At 36.8% G+C, this 16,512-nt stretch overlaps 1 protein-coding gene across 3 annotated transcripts in view; it reads right to left on the bottom strand.

The window, feature by feature from the left end:
* Positions 1-16,512, bottom strand: part of MDFIC (MyoD family inhibitor domain containing) — a 93,390-nt gene that overhangs the window by 28,652 nt on the left and 48,226 nt on the right. For all 3 annotated transcript variants that reach the window (XM_070423757.1, XM_070423756.1, XM_070423755.1), the window contains exon 4: positions 5,726-6,001. In XM_070423757.1, coding sequence (XP_070279858.1) covers positions 5,726-6,001 — 276 coding nt within the window. The remainder of the gene's footprint in view (positions 1-5,725; positions 6,002-16,512) is intronic.

Below are 16,512 nucleotides of genomic sequence, written 5' to 3'. Positions count from 1 at the left end.
TCAAAGGACTGGGCTTAAGTCTCCCCATATGTCCAAAGACTTCCTAAAGAGCTTGTTAGCATCACAAAGTCAACACGTCTAAAATCAATTCATCGGCTTTATCTATGGTGATGATTCTTACATAATTTCTGCAGTATGGAGAGAATAGAAAGTATAGGCAGTGGTTCTCAACCTTCCTAATGCTGCGACCCTTTAATATAGTTCCTCATGTTGTGGTGACCCCCAACCATAAAATTATTTTCGTTGCTACTTCATAAATGTAATTTTGCTACTGTTATGAATCGTAATGTAAATATCTGATATGCAGGATGTATTTAGGCGACCCCTGTGAAAGGGTCGTTCGACCCCCAAAGGGGTCACGACCCACAGGTTGAGAACCGCTGGAATGTTTCAAAAAAATATACAGTATACTAGATATAAAATGATGGCCTTTGGAGAAGTCATATATATCTAGCTACATAGCTTCCAAATACAGGGCATCCCAGGTTGCCTGTCGACTATCTTTCTTACCTTTCCAGTCTCATTTCTCCTAATTTAGCTTCTTAGCAACAACAAATGGTTTATGGTTCTCTGAACAAAATACATGATGTCATAAACTCCTTCAGCCTTGAATGCCTCCCTCAAATCCCTAACCTAATCGTATCTTTCAGGTCTCTATGGAGGCATTGCCTTCTCAAGGAAGCGAACATTCCTGACCCCTCCCAGTGTGCTCCTTAATGATGATGATGAAAACAGAAGCTAACATTCCAAGTATTTCCTTGGGCCAGGCTGTGTTCTAACTCCACTAAATGCAATTATCAACTAAACTCCTCTTCACAGCAATCCTATGAAGTAGGTACTAACAATATCCCCAGTTTATAGATAAGACACTGACACATAAAGAGGTTAAGAAACCTACCCAAGGACATATCACCAGTCAGTTGTAAAGCCAATTTTTGCACCCAAGCAGGCTGGTTCCAGAGCCTGTACTCTAATCACTAGGGTATACCAGTGATTCCGTATTGCTATGTATACGATATTCCTGATTCTCTTGTTCAGCATCTGTGGGCAATGAGCTGCTGGGATTGGCTATGCATTTCTTTATAAATACTGAATCTGTCAACATGAAGGGTCTATTATCAAAGATTCCTGAAAAGCATAAAATCTCTTCTAAAAATATCTTTGTTGAAATTGAATTTTTATGAAACTATATAGCTATAGCTGGGACACACCTAAAATGTGTTAGGATTTGTCATTTCTATGATAAGTAGCTTAGAACCTAATGAAAACCCTTGGTCATTTCAATGTCATATACTATTAATTATTTCAAAGGTCAAGAATCTTAAAATATTTAATCTTAAAACTACACCTGGGTGATACAATCAGAAAAGTAAAGTATTTTGAAAATATTTAATTAAACAAAACAAGAAGAAATCTACTAATTAAAAAACATTTAAATAAAATGTGTATTTTCCCACATAGTACTTTTTTTCTACTGTATATGAAGTACTTTTTTAAAAGAACATTTTTTTAAATGAACATGTGCACACATTCTATTTTTCAGTGCTAGTTTCACAGAGGAGTAGGATAAAGTGATTTGGAATAAAAATTTTATCACTTACTAACTCCTGGGAAACTCTTTGAAGCTAATGTAATGGGCATCGCTGTAAATTAACCACAACAAAAAAAAACTCAGACACAGTCCAGTCTTTCAATAATTTAGTGTCTTATAGGGAAGAAAACCAAAACCAGGTATAGGTGTGAGAATTGTTTTAAAAATTTAGTAGGTAGTGCTTCAAAACAAATCTATATAGTAATAATAAGACCCCTGTCTCATGCACAGTTGTAATACCAATATCTGATGTGGTGGTGGAATGGCCAGTAAATTCGCTTTCTCTGAGGATTTTATAAGCAAAAATATCAGTAGTTAGTAGCGTAGGCTGTGGAGCCAGAATTGTCTAGGTTTACATCTCAATTCTATCACACATCAATTGGCTTTGGTGGCTTCACTTAACCTCTCTGTGCCTCAGTTTCCTTATTCACAATTTGATAATTACATATTGTTCACAGAATTACAGTGCTGTTGGGAGGATTAAATGGCTTCATGTGAGCAAAGCAGGTAGAACAATACCTGGTACACAGAATGAATCTAAGAACTAACTACATAAATCAAGACAACTTAAAAAGGAGTATCTGATGGAGCACATGTCAGTCTATGTGTACCCAAGCCTTAGTGTACCCACAGTGAAAGACAGATTAAAACATGTCACCAACCCACTATCTCAATCATGGGGCTGGGTCAATCCTACCCTTCGTATAAACAATGGACCGCCATATCTTAGCGGTCTTTTCCAAACTTGATCAGCAAAAAAGTCCTTAGTGCTCTTACTAAAACACTGTGAAATGATTAAATACGTAATTCCATCATCGGAACCACAAAATGCCCCTTTACTTGTCAATAGTATTTATGTGCAATACAAAGTCGCAACCAGGAACACCATTTATTCCGAAAAAAACAAAATACACATGGTCAAACTGGGCATGGTTAGCTAATTTTGAAGTTCCCAGTTAATATTATTTTACTATTCATTTGCTCATTTTACTGTAAGAAGAACAGACATAAGTGATGAAGACTAAAGTAAAACGTAAAAAAAGAAAAACATAGAACTGAGAAAAATTTAGCTATTAAATCTCCCCATTGTTATTGTATTTTTTTGTTGACAGTATTACAGGTGTGCCCCATTCCCCCACTCCACCCTGCTCCCACCCCACCCCACCTTAGACCTTCACCACATTAATGTCTATGTCCATGGGCTATACATATATGTTCTTTGTCTAATCTCTTCCCGACCCCCACCCCCAACACCCTCCTCTCTGAGACTGTAAGTCTGTTCCATGTATCCACACCTCTGGAGCCCGTTCAGGACTTGCTTTCCTGGAATCCAGATGCTATGCCTGTCCATCAAAACCCTTCCTGGTATTGCCCTATTCTATTCCAAGGTATGAGATTTCTTCTCAACCAAGGACCCCAAACATTCTATACAGCAAGAGACCTGTGTGTAGAGTTCATGAGGCAGCGTTGCTGAAAGAACTGAATCATAGAATCTTGGAACTAAAACTTACTTTGGAAATTCCTAATCCACACCTTTCACACCATTTTATAGAAAAAGCATCCCCCAGGAAACCCAAGTCCCCTTGCTGGCTGGCAGCAGAGCTGACGCTGTTTTCCTTTTAATTTGCCATCTACCAGTCTTATGCTTGTTTGTTTCACTACAGTGCACTGACAAGGAAACAGACTTAACTTTAAAACTGAAAATCAGAAAAAAACAACACCATTTCAGGTCACAACCTTAAATAGTAGCAACGAAAATGAAAACACCAAACTCTGAGTAAAGATGTACCAGGACAATGCCATTTTCATCTAGATTCAAGCAATCAAAATAAAATAAACCTACAACTGGCTAAATGCTATAGCTTAACAGCAAAGTTATGGGTAGGACACTGTACAATATATTTAGTCATCTTCATTTGTGCTTCATACTTCCATGCCCCCAAGCCCCGTCTGGGACAGAATTTGTGATAATGTCAGGATTACGAGGGACTCACCATCCATATATTTGTGGTGAGCCATAAGCGTGAGTCTGTATGTAAGAGGGAGAAACAAAGATGGAAAAAGGAAGAGGGTTTATAGAACTATATATCGTTTATATATATTGATTTTGCTCTTTCTTCATATGTTGCTTATGAAGCTGCATTCTTACATCAGAAATAGATTCACACATGATATTAAAAGTAAGCAAATAATAAAAACTTTTATTAAAATTCCATAAGCAATTTCAAGTGGGATTGATATGCAAATATTACTATTCTTTATAATAAGTAAATAGCAAATGGAAAATAAGAGGTTTGGGACATAATAAGCAAATTCAAATGCAAAAACAAAACAAGTGGATTTCAATTGCATCCAATTATTTCACCCAATCACCTAAAAATGAAGATCTTCTCAAGAAAATTGCATTGCCTTCCCAACTCCTTGGAGATCCAGTTTAGTTAACAGCCTAACTATGCTTCAGAGATGACCATGTAGCTAACATGTCAAACTAATTTTAAAGTGTCAATCATGTTCTCTTCAATCTAATTAGTTTGGAAAGTAGTGTCACTGACCTGGAACCACGCAGACCCTTTATTATCATATTATTTGATCAACCTAACACTTTACCTCAGTTGAATTTGAGACACCTGTAACCAAAATGTAATATCCTTTCTCCCCTACATTACTGGTAACTCTCTGTACAATTTTCTATTTACAACTCAATTTATCTCTATAAATAAGCACGGCCAATTTCACAGAGACATCCGCAGAATCTCCCTTATTTAAGATTTCCTGGCAATTAAAATAGAAATGAAAAGGGAATAACAAAAATATATACGTATCAGGTGGAATATTTGAGATTTTTTGAAGCTCAAGAACGGCTAAAAGTGGGAAAGAGGAAGAATGGAATAACAGATATGCCAGGAGAAATCTGGAACCTTCAACGTGGGAGACGACTAATCTTTTTTTAATATAATACAGCAAGCCATTTTTATTTTTAAAAAGTCTGTATGTTATAAACCCAATGTCATCACATGGGTTTATGTTATAATAAAGAAAAGGTTTCTCAGGTTCGTAATATTTAACCCGACTTTAATGTGACCAAGTGCAGGATGCGGCCCAGTTGAAGGAGGTAATAACTAGTTCCTGAGAGGAGCTAAAGGCCAGACCACAGTGAGCCTGGAATGGGGTGGGCGGCTGGAGGGTGCTAGTCAGTCAAGCAACAGAGATCACCTGGCCCTCTCCCTGGCAAGAAAATAAAATTACCAAATCTTTTTCCGGCTTTTTTTTGCATATTTAGGAACTGATTTGCAAGCAGGTGGTCTTACCTCTGAACCACAGAATAACATATTAAGCCAAGAACAGAAAAAATAATCACATACGTTTGTGTGCCACCACAACGTTGTGTTCATATTTTTAAATGTGGTATTAAAAAAAGTACAGAACAGTGGTTCCCAACCTTATTTTGGCCATGCCCCACCTAAGCATCTCTAAAATCCTGATGCCGCCCCACCCCCATACACACACACACTGTAACATATAATTCACGTGGAGGAAGCCTAGCAGGCCATTAACTTGGTCTAAACAAGCTTCCAAAGAACATGGCATCCATGAAAGAGAAAAATAAACGAACAAAAGGACAGTTGAAGTACTGAGGAAGAAATCACTATGCAATTGTTTTTAAAAAAATCATAATATGAAGTGATATGAAAAAATAGCAAATAAAGTTTCAAAACATATAATAGAGAACTTAAATACATAAATATGTCACAATATATATTTATATACTGTGTATGAGGCCCCTAGAACCATAAGAAATGCAAAAAAATCAGTTAATAACTCATTCTCGAATCGCCCCCCTTAAAAATCAAATTGCCCCCCTGTGGGGCATGGGCCACACGTTGGGAACCACTGGTCTAGAAGTTATATTTAAAGTGATGACCATTCCCTCTAGCAGACAATAAGCAGGATGTCAGCTGCCCAGGCTTCCTTTCACAGCCTGTGTTCTCCTTTGGGGATTGAAGTCAATAGCAAAATCCCCATTTGTCTTACAGATAAGCAAGATTCTTCTTGTATATTTGCTTGAAAAAATAATTATTAGTGAATATGGTTTCACACATAGTCAAGCAAAATATGTATGTATCTCAAACTTACCTTCAGGTGAGGAGCCAGGCTTTTGGGAAAAGACTGCATTCACTTTACTCTTCTTATTGATATCACTATTTACAGACAAGCTGGACTGAATTTTTCTATGCATTTTTTGGGAAACAGGTGCTGAAAGTCTTCGATTATCCACAGACACATGTTTGGCTCCATGGTGAATTCCATTTCCGTTGCTCAGACTTTTGTGGCAGTTCTTTGTCTTGTCTATGTCCTCCTCACTTGGTTCTTGTGCTAAAGTTTGAAGCTGAGGCAAGCGCTGAGGTTGGGCTAAGTTAAAAAGCAGGAAAAGTTTATCAGGTTAAAAAAGAAATTAATATTTTAAAATAATATAAATACACTCAGTAACAGACTGTTTTGAATTTTATCCATGATACTAAAAATGAAAGAAAAAGAAAGTAAAATACTTATACATATGGGTATAATGATTGGAAAATACCCTATCCTATATAATAAAAGGCTAATCTGCAAATCGACTGAATAGCGGAACAACTGGTCTCTATGACGTGCACTGACTACCAGGGGGCAGAAGTTCAATACAGGAGCTGCCCCCTGGTGGTCAGTGCACTCCCACAGGGGGAGCACCACTCAGCCAGAAGCCGGGCTCACGGCTGGTGAGCGCAGCGGCAGTGGCAGGAGCCTCTCCCGCCTTCGCGACAGCGCTAAGGATGTCCGACTGATGGCTTAGGCCCCGGGGGAGCGCAGGCTAGGCTGAGGGACATCCCTCACCCCCGAGTGCATGAATTTTGTGCACCAGGCCTCTAGTATAACAGAAATAATTAAGAATAAATGTAGAGAAAATATCCTTACTAAAGGGGAAAATGAGAAAGGGAGTCATCAAAAGTGACTTTATGAAAGGGGCATAAAAACAGAAGGGAAAAATGTTTTGTTTTTAAGAAAATTGAAGTTAGAAATCTGAAAAAACAATTTGACACTCATTCAGAAAAAGTGGATTCTTGTCTGGCTTATTTCACTTAGCATAATGCTCTCCAGTTCCATCCATGCTGTTGCAAATAGTAAGAACTCCTTCTTTTTAACCACAGTGTAGTATTCCATTGTATAGATGTACCACAGTTTTTTAATCCACTCATCTGCTGATGGGCACTTAGGCTGTTTCCAAATCTTAGCTATGGTGAATTGTGAAATAAGCCAGTCAGAGAAAGATAAATATCACATGATCTCACTCATTTATGGAATATAATGAACAACATAAACTGATGAACAAAAAATGGATCCAGAGACAGAGAAACATTGATCAGACCATCAAACCTTAGAAGGAAAGTAGGGGAGGGTGGGGGTAAGGGTGAGAGATCAACCAAAGGATGTGTATGCATGCATATAAGCCTAACCAGTGGACACAGACAACAGGAGGGTGAGTGGGGGGAATGGGGAGGTAATGGGAGGATAAGGACACATATGTAATACCTTAATCAATAAAGACATTTTTTAAAAAATTGAATTCTTTTCTATGTACCAGGTCTTCTTTCTGGTGCCAAAGACACAGAAGTATTATCTCGCTATCCCTGATAATAGTTAACTACTCTATTATCTTTTGAAATAAAAGGAAAAGAACAATGGATTCGGGTATGAAAGCTAGACAGTATAGAGAAATACTGTGGGGTGCAGCGTTTCTTGTTTGATGCCCACTTCCCAGCAGACCATGGGGCCAACAGTGCAGCAGTGAGGTTTTCATTAGAGAAGCCCCTCTGAACGTACAGGCATAGCCCTTAGCTGGGTAACTCTTGGGAGGGTCTCAGTGCTGACAATAGATTTTTCATTTAAATTAGCCAAAATGGATTCTGGGTATTGAAGCTTAGAGCTCTGATCTCCCAAAAAAAAGCTATCTGTTTACACTGGTTAAATAATGAGATTATTTACTAATATTCTTAAGCAATGCTATCATTGAAGCATTTCTTCAGTTAAAAACAACAGCAACAACAAAAACATTCATTGTCAAAATTTACTTTTATAATTTCCTGGAATTTCAGATTCTAAAACTGCTGTTATAATTAGTCTTTTTAACTTATGATTATGAACAGTTAAAAAATATAAATTAAGTCTGAATACTAAGAACTCTTCAACTTAGAAAACATAATGTATGAAAGCCACAACAGTTATACTGGTACACGTCATTGATCATGTCTAAAAGGGACTGATTATCTGGGATCTAGGGACTAGTTAAGACTTGGTATTTATTTTTGACAAAGAGGACAGTTTGCATTTGAGTAGGGTTTTAGCACACATTGTTTACTTCTTTCCTTGTTCAATATCAAAATATTCTATTTATGAATGTACAGATTTCAAGAAAAAGACAAATTTCTTTTACTTAATAAGCATGGTTTCACATCAAGTCTATTAACATTAATACCTGATTTATAAAGCTAATATATGAATCCCTCTTAGCATTTTTCAGTTATTTAGTAAAGAACAAAGGAGAATAATTGTCAAAAATTAAATATTTGTGAATATCACAAATTAATAGTTGTAAAATATATCAAAATATTTTTTTTTCTCCTAACGTCTGATGAAAAGAGGAAGAGGTTACTTCTCTATGTAAAAGCTCTACACACCCTTCTTCTAACTAAAATTGGCAGTCCAGGCATCTGCAAAAGGAGAGCTATTTCTTATGGGTGAGTAACCATTTGATCTAGAGATTAATTTGCTGCTCCTGTAACTCCTTGTATCAAGGAGAATGACATCCTAATGACTGCTATTGAACATAAAGCTAGTTATACATATTTATTTAAAGGGTTGCCAAAGAAGACAGTTAAAGAGAGTTAAAACTAATTTGGTGTTCTTTTTAGAGCACTTTCCAGTAATCTCGCCAATAAATGGAATGTGTTGGGCCACTTTTTCTCTGAAAATAACTCAAGCAATCTGAGAGCTCAGTTAAGTTGAAATGTCATTGACCAATGCTGGGGAGACTTCTTATCAATCAAAAATGTACTGTCATATTCCATAATCCAACATAAATTTAAAATCACTATGTACTGCTAACAGTTAAACGTTCTCAATAATTAAAAATAAAGATGGTAAAAGAGAACTATATCTTGCCACCAAATTCTAAAATTGACAGATCCTGTCTTTTTCTATGAAAACTGACTATATGCAAATTACTAGATATGGCTGGAGTGATATTCTAACACATCCTTAATGATTTGCCTACTTTTCAGTTTTCAATATGATACCTATTTTGGTTGGCAGATAAAGAACAGTACTTTAATTTTTGTTTCATTGTCACCTAATTAATTTTACTATAGTCTGTATAATGATCTAGTAACAAATATTATCTCTTCATTTTAATTTTTTCACATTAAAACTTTCTTAGTTTTATGATTCTGTCAGATGCATGCACTATTTAAGTCAGATTAAAACTGGATAAATGCTAGATATAGTAGATATCTCAACAGACATTTATTTTCACTTCCATTGATAATTTTTCACGGATGTCATTTGAATCTTACAGTAAAATTCACCTGAAAGTCAGAAACATGATTTTATTCTTGGATAAAGAACAAAAATATCTGATTAAAAAAAAACCATAACTACTTGGCTTTAGACAGATTTCTTTTTCTTATTGTGTAAAAGTTGTGTATGGCTTTAAAAAAAAAAGCAACATGCTAATATGGGAACGACAACACAATGCCTCTTAAAACACTAGTGATGCCTAGGGACCCTCGCTCTCCCTTTAACGATCCACTGCTCTCATTCAGCTGTCTTTCTTTTTTCAAATCTTTACATATGTGACAGCTCTCAAAAGTAGACCATAGACCATCTGGCATTGTCAGAGGTGTAACTTGTGCAAATTCAGCTCTATTGGGAGCGCACTGCTATCTTCTGCCTGCGTTATAAAGGGACAATAGAATGTAGAACTTAAGATTTGTTTTGAATTATTCATTTTTAGCCTGTATATTCAAGAAATTTTACAAACTCTGCATTTTGTACTACATAATCGCATGCGTTAAAGGTACAAAGAAACTTTTTGACACCTTTTTTCTACAGAAAGCTGGCATTTTGTTTGATATGTGAACATTCGGGCATCTGTTATATCATTCTAAACAGGCTGGAGGCTTCTACAAAAGACCCCATTTTAAACTTACTCTATATGGGCAAAAAAATGTATTCTTGATATTCAGTAACAAATGCAAAACACATCAAAAATTTAAATACCAGTTATATGAACATTCAGCATCTTCAAACCTTGATAGCATTGGTAACCCGATTATCATATGTATTGTAAAGAATTTTTTTAAATCATTGCTCATACAATGCAGCATGATTGTAAGTTTAAGATCCATAATGAATAGTTACAAATGTCTTAAGAAACCCTGTGCTTTCTAGGTTCAAATGTTTTCAATCAGGAAGGAAGCCAATAGAATTAGATCTACTGATTTTCAATAATAATAATAAATATGGGAGTAATGAGTCAATAGCATGAAATTCTTTTGATAATTTTTTTTGAATGTGTGATATTGTAGCTTAGTAATAACTATACTTGGAACTGTGCCTATTGGAGAAGCAACAAAAGCAACATTTTTCCATGGCATATAATCTATTACCATGTGCAAATCACCTGCAGTTGCTGGTCTCTTTACATAAAATTTAATAAAACTACAAAGAATTATGCCATTTATTTCAAAAGGTCATAGTACAAAAAAATTCAAAATTAAAACCTTAGAATTTAAAATCATCAGGAACAAAATGATCTAAATAGAATATTTGGGGGAAGGGGAGTAAAAATGACTTGATGCAAATTGAAATTATTTTTCCCAAAGATGGTTTTAAGCTTTTACTGGGTACCCAGTAACTCTGCTACTCTGAAGTCACTATGAGACTGAGACAAACACAAACACACACATAAACACACACACAATGGTAGAGATTTTATTTATATACACACATATATAAAACAAAACTTTTATTATGTATATATATATAATATACATGTATGTACAATAACAATATGCACAAATATAATAAAACTATATTATTGTATTTATTATTGTAATGTAAATTTAGGCTAAAATAAATGTGTTAATGGACAACTCTGTTCATCAGCTTGTTGCAAACCTTTCTCAGTGGGCAGACCCTGAGTGGCCCCTGCATCCTAACACCTACACAGTCCGGAAGCTCCTGGCATTTTTCTACCTCCGTCTCCTTAGTTCCACTCCAAGGGCTTCCAGAAATTTGTATTCACTTCTTGAACTTCCAAACTCTTTCATCAGATACTGTATCCCATATTCATTTTATTTACTGTATATATTAACATATGAAAAATATTTCAGAATTGTGACTTTTTGGGAACATTAACCAATTTGAGAATACCAGTCCAATTCTGTGACTGTATGACAGGGAATGCGCAGGATGGAGGGGATTTTCTTATGATGATATCATACACCTAATAGTATTTCAACAGTAATTCAGTTTTCACTATTGCAGACTAAATCACTGTGGCAGGGGTTGGAGATACTTCTTCCCAAAACAAGACAATAAAACTTAAGAACTTGTTTGGAAAATCAATCATTTTTCTGCATTTGAAAAAAAAATAGAAAGTACTTAAGCATGTTTAAGTCAAACCTGGAAGGGGGAGACTACTAGCTTTCCCACAAATCCATTCTCCCCATTGTTCTGGGCTCTCGGCTAACCCATGTCCCAGCTTTCCTTGCATTTGTTTCAGTCATGTATCCGTGTGAGCTCTAAGTAATGAAAGCAGAAATTACTTCTGCCACTTCTAGTTCTTGGCCTTCCTACTTAAGTGTGCTCTGTCTATGCATTCTTTCTTGCCCTTGGCAGCAGCCCAGCTGTGACCACGCCTGAGGGCACTATCTTAAGGGATGCTGGAGAAACCAGACAGCGGGCGTCTGCCCGTCAGCGGGAAGAAGAGCCTCTCATCGACGAGGAATGGTCACCTCATACTATTACATAAGAAATAAACCCTTCTTTAGCCATGAGATGAATGCTGGGATTCACTGTTAGAACACTTTGATAGCTTCCACCCAGGCCTTCTAACAACTATGTACGGTCTCTATACATACACTTAAACTAACCCTAGCCCAAGTGACCCGGAAAACACCACAATCACTAGAAAAAAAGAAACAACACAATATATGAGTAGCAGAATAAAGGCCACCACCAAATCCAGACTGTGGTAGAACTCAGCAAGCAGCAGCTCAGCTGTACAGTGTAAGAGCTGATTACCACTGAGGGAGGCTAAAGCGTCATGGAGTTTGGAGGGAAGGTACTCAGCCCTCCTCTGCCATTTGAAGACAACTTTCTAACTCCCTCAAATTCCTCTCCTCGCCATGGCTGGGAGGAAGCCAGGCAGGTGGCCCACCATCCCGTTTGCTTAGGACAAAGGGAGGCGCTGGGACACAGAACTTTCGGTTTTAAAGCGAGGACAGTCCCAACCAAAATGGACGAGTTGGTCACTGATATCAGGAGCAAATGTGCACAACTGCTCTCCACAAACAGACGGTGGGACACGCATAGACTTTGAACGGGTCTTATTACGGTTTGAATTCCAGGGCCAGTGATTCCTGGTTCTGTGAACTTGAGAAACTTACTTCATCACGCTGGTCATTTGGATCATCACTGGCAAATGAGAGCAAATGACAGAGCCTTGTGTGAATGGGTTAGTTTAACTTCCCAGTTTCATACCATTTTTTTGCCCTTTCCTACTTTTCTGCCATTTATTTCTGATTTACTATTTGGCTTTGATTTTTTATTCTATGTTATCAGGGTTTTTTTTAATGTTTTTTCTAAACAGCAACCCAAACCTTCTTGTAAATGAACAAGTGTCAAATAAATACACAAACATTACCTTCATTTTTTTTCAGAAAAAAATCATGACTTGATAGAAAAATAAAATCAAAAGATTAAGAAATTCAGTCAGACTTTTTCTTTTAAGATTTGCATGTATTACTGAAAAGTCCCTATACAGTAAGCCAATGATAACAAAAACCTTTATTTTATCTTCTCCGAGTGTAACTTTACTCTAATGCTTGTTTTTATTTATTTATCTTTATTGTTGAAAGTATTACAGATGCCCCCTTTTGTTCCCCATCGACCCCTTCTAGCCTAGCCTGCACTTTCCCGTCCCCCCCGACCCCAGCCTGTACCATGCTATTTTCTGTGTCCATAGGTTATGCATATGTGTATTTAAGTTCTTTGATTAATCTCTTCCCACCCACCCAACCCTGCCTTCCCTCTGAGACTCATCAGATTGTTACATGTTTCTACGTCTCTGGATCTATTTTGTTCATCAGTTTATTTTGTTCCTTAGATTTCACATATGAGTGAGATCATGTGATACTTGTCTTTCTCTAACTGGCTTATTTCACTTAGCATAATGCTCTCCAGGTCCCTCCATGCTGTTGCAAATGGTAAGAGATCCTTCTTGGAGGTAAATGTACTGGAGCATTTTATCCACTCATCTACTGATAGGCACTTGGGCTGTATCCAGATCTTAGTTATTATAAATTGTGCTGCTATGAACACAGCAGTGCATACACTCTTTCTGATTGGTGTTTTAGGTTTCTTAGGATATATTCCTAGAAGTGGGACCTAATGCTTGTTTTTATCCTCAAATGAATGACAAGTTTGGTCTTATTTAATGTCAGCTATTGTATATTATAGTTTCTAGTTAATTTATCAGGATTACATGAGTCATATATTTGAGAATAGAATATTGTCAGTTTACGTTAGCAGATTTTATTATGGATTGCTGTCTGCAAGTTTTATTTATATATTAAAAGATCATACCAGGATTTGTATTTGCTACAATATCCTTTGTTCTTTGACTTAACTGTCAAAGTTGCCCTCTGCTTAGATTTATAACTCTATAATAATTATATCTAAATGAATGTAGTATATATACCTATATTTTACAGAAAATAAATAGCCTAAAGAGTGTTTTTGTATGACAGAAAATGTATTAATTCAATAAAAAGAGAGCACAAAGAAATAATCTTCCAGCAACCTGTTGTACATACTGAAAATTTTATAACTTGGTAACTTTACAAGGGATAATATCTTAATCGTCTTTTGAAGAATCGCTCCTGAGTTTTCTCATAGGTAATAATGGGCATATTCAGGACATATATTTTTTTAAGATATAAAAGGCATTTCTTTTGCTTTTGAATGAATCCATTAGTGGGCAAGCAAAAGTGTGAAAAGTACTTAGTGAAAATAAGCTGCCATCAGTCCTTGGGCCACAGATCCTATGTATAATAAGGAAGACTGGAGCTTTAGGGTAACTCTGTAGAAAACTACTCACATGTCAGTATACTGGGCTTCGTATGGCTTTCAGTAGCTGCTACAATAACACAACAAACGCCATTCTAACTTGCCAAGGTAAAAGCCCACTGAAAAAAGTAGGCAACTTTTAGTAAAGAAAGCTGGTTTTATCTGCAAGCAACATAGCCTAACCAGCAACAGTCAAATAAGTAAATTGAAGAAGGTACTGCCCTCTGTGCTGACAAATTTCAAAAAGCGTTCCTTGCCTGAAAGCAGGCCTTGGTGAGCAGAGCAAGGGCTGAATTGCCTTTCTGCCATTCACAGATACACAAGCATAAGCAACAGCCCTGGCCAGTGACATGGAACCATGAAAGTTCATATCATTGTGTATGTTTGCTGAGTTTCAGCAGCCACATTTTTTCTCGCTGATTAGGTAAATGTGAAGTGCTGAAAAATGGAGTAGGGAATATTAGGGAGGTGCAGGACCTGTGGAAGCCTAAAGCTCCAGGCTCTCTCAAGTGCCTCACCCGCCCACTGCCCATCAGTGTTCATATAACTCATTCACAAGGGATGCAGGCTGGGGAAGGAGCCGCCATCCTTGGGTCAAGCCTGGTCACTCACAGAGGTAGATCTAGTGACAGGAAGCCATTAAATTGAGACTAAAGGAGGTACAGGGAGCTCAGAGCTCAAAAACCAATGTGGCAAGCATTGGACTACAGTCAAAGAGCATTATTTGACACAACTTTTGGTGGCAGTTACCAGAAAATTAAGTCCTCTACCACCATGTCAAAAAAAAAAAAAAAAAAAAAAAAAAGAAGGATATTGATGCTAATAAAGATGTTAAAGAAATTATAGTGCTAGAAAAATCCCTAGCTTTCCACCCTAAAGCAATCCCTGAATCTTAAGTACATATTGCCAACAAGAAAAGAACCATTAAGGTCCCTGCAGGAGAATCCTACTGAAGCCCTTCTCAGAGATGGCTGTGCAGACACCCAGCAAGAGAAATCTTAGCAGGTAATCCTGGCCAAGTTTAAGGAAGAAACTCAGTAAAGAGATGCTGATGGTAGTTCATGGCCACATCATCTTTCATACTGTCCTTACCCAGGGAATATGGATATTCCTTAGACCAGTACTACACTTGAGAAGTTACAGTGCGACTACCTACCCTATACTTCCTTCACCATTGTCAATCAGATATGCTTTAAGCCATAAGTTGCAGGATCATAAACAGCTACATCCAAAATTGATCAAGATCAGATTTTTCAATCATTTCAGGAGAAGAATACCATCACCCAGAGTCTGGAACAATGACTGCATAACACACGCTCTAGATGGGTCATCTGGATGTGGCTTTGATTTGTCTCTCATTAGGGAGAGGCAGAGTACACATATGTTTGTTGGAAGGATAACTGGGTCTCATCAGGCAGGAATATTTTAAAAGTATATGTACAGACACAAAAAGTGTCTATGCAAATACACACACAAAAATCAGTGCTGGTCAGCCAAGAACTGGACCATAATAAACACCTATTCTTCATCCATCCAACATCGTACCCTTTATTCTGGTAGCAGTATAAATTTAGTGACAACAACTCTTCAAAAAATAAAGTACTTTTAGTTACATACATTTTGTACAGAGAGCTTAACAACACTGGGGATTTGCTGACTTGCCTTTGTTATATAGCGAGCGCCTTAAGGACAAGATTCCGTCTTCTTAGAGTTCCATCAACCTTATCAGGCACATACCTGCTGACAAAGAGCCTTGTGCAATGTTCAGCACCCAGTGGACACCCAGTGAAAATTAACTGATGATGATGAATTATACCAGCTTTTAAGCTGTCACTTGATCCCACTATATAACAACCTTCCTGAATAAATCAAGCAACAGTTTGGTATTCAATACCATTATAAACTTCATCCTTCACCTTCATGAGTCTAGGGAATTGTTGTAGAAGCATAATATGTGGATAGTGGAGTTACAGAAAGGATTCAAAAAAATTCTTTCTGTTATAACAAGGGAATTAAAGATTAAGTTATAGATAGCACCGTATGTGTAGGGAAATTCACCAAAAATACTAGTTAAGTGACATTTTTGTAAATAGCAGGAAAAAAAGCCAGTACCATATTATATATCTAAAAGTCCCCCCCCCACCCCCGCCGAATAAAAGTAAATCCAACTTCATGCATAAGTAAAACTGGTATCTCCTTGAGGTTAGAGCAGGGGAAAAGCAGATGAAACCTCAGAAGATATGGAATCAGACAGAGGAAAGTATGAATTGCTACCTTAAGACTTAAAAAGTAAATTTATTTCCAGTAGCTTATTCAAGGTAAATCAGAAGAAAAGTAAATTCTGTTCTTATGAATTCCCCAGAGCTTTAGTATAGCTCACAACCTTCAAAGTTCATTGGTGAGTATTTGTTATTAGAATAGCTTTTCACTCTTCAATAAATTCCTTTAAGATATGGTCTGACACCAAGAAACCTTTGTGCTTTAGTCCTAATAGCAATTCTCATTATAGATGAAGTTTTTCTGACATAATTTGAAAA

The sequence above is a fragment of the Myotis yumanensis genome, unplaced genomic scaffold (assembly GCF_028538775.1).
Source record: "Myotis yumanensis isolate MYYU_CA2020_CCGP unplaced genomic scaffold, mMyoYum1.0.hap1 SCAF_9, whole genome shotgun sequence".
In the NCBI taxonomy this organism is placed as follows: domain Eukaryota; kingdom Metazoa; phylum Chordata; class Mammalia; order Chiroptera; family Vespertilionidae; genus Myotis; species Myotis yumanensis.
This window is presented reverse-complemented; position numbering and strand designations above follow the sequence as displayed.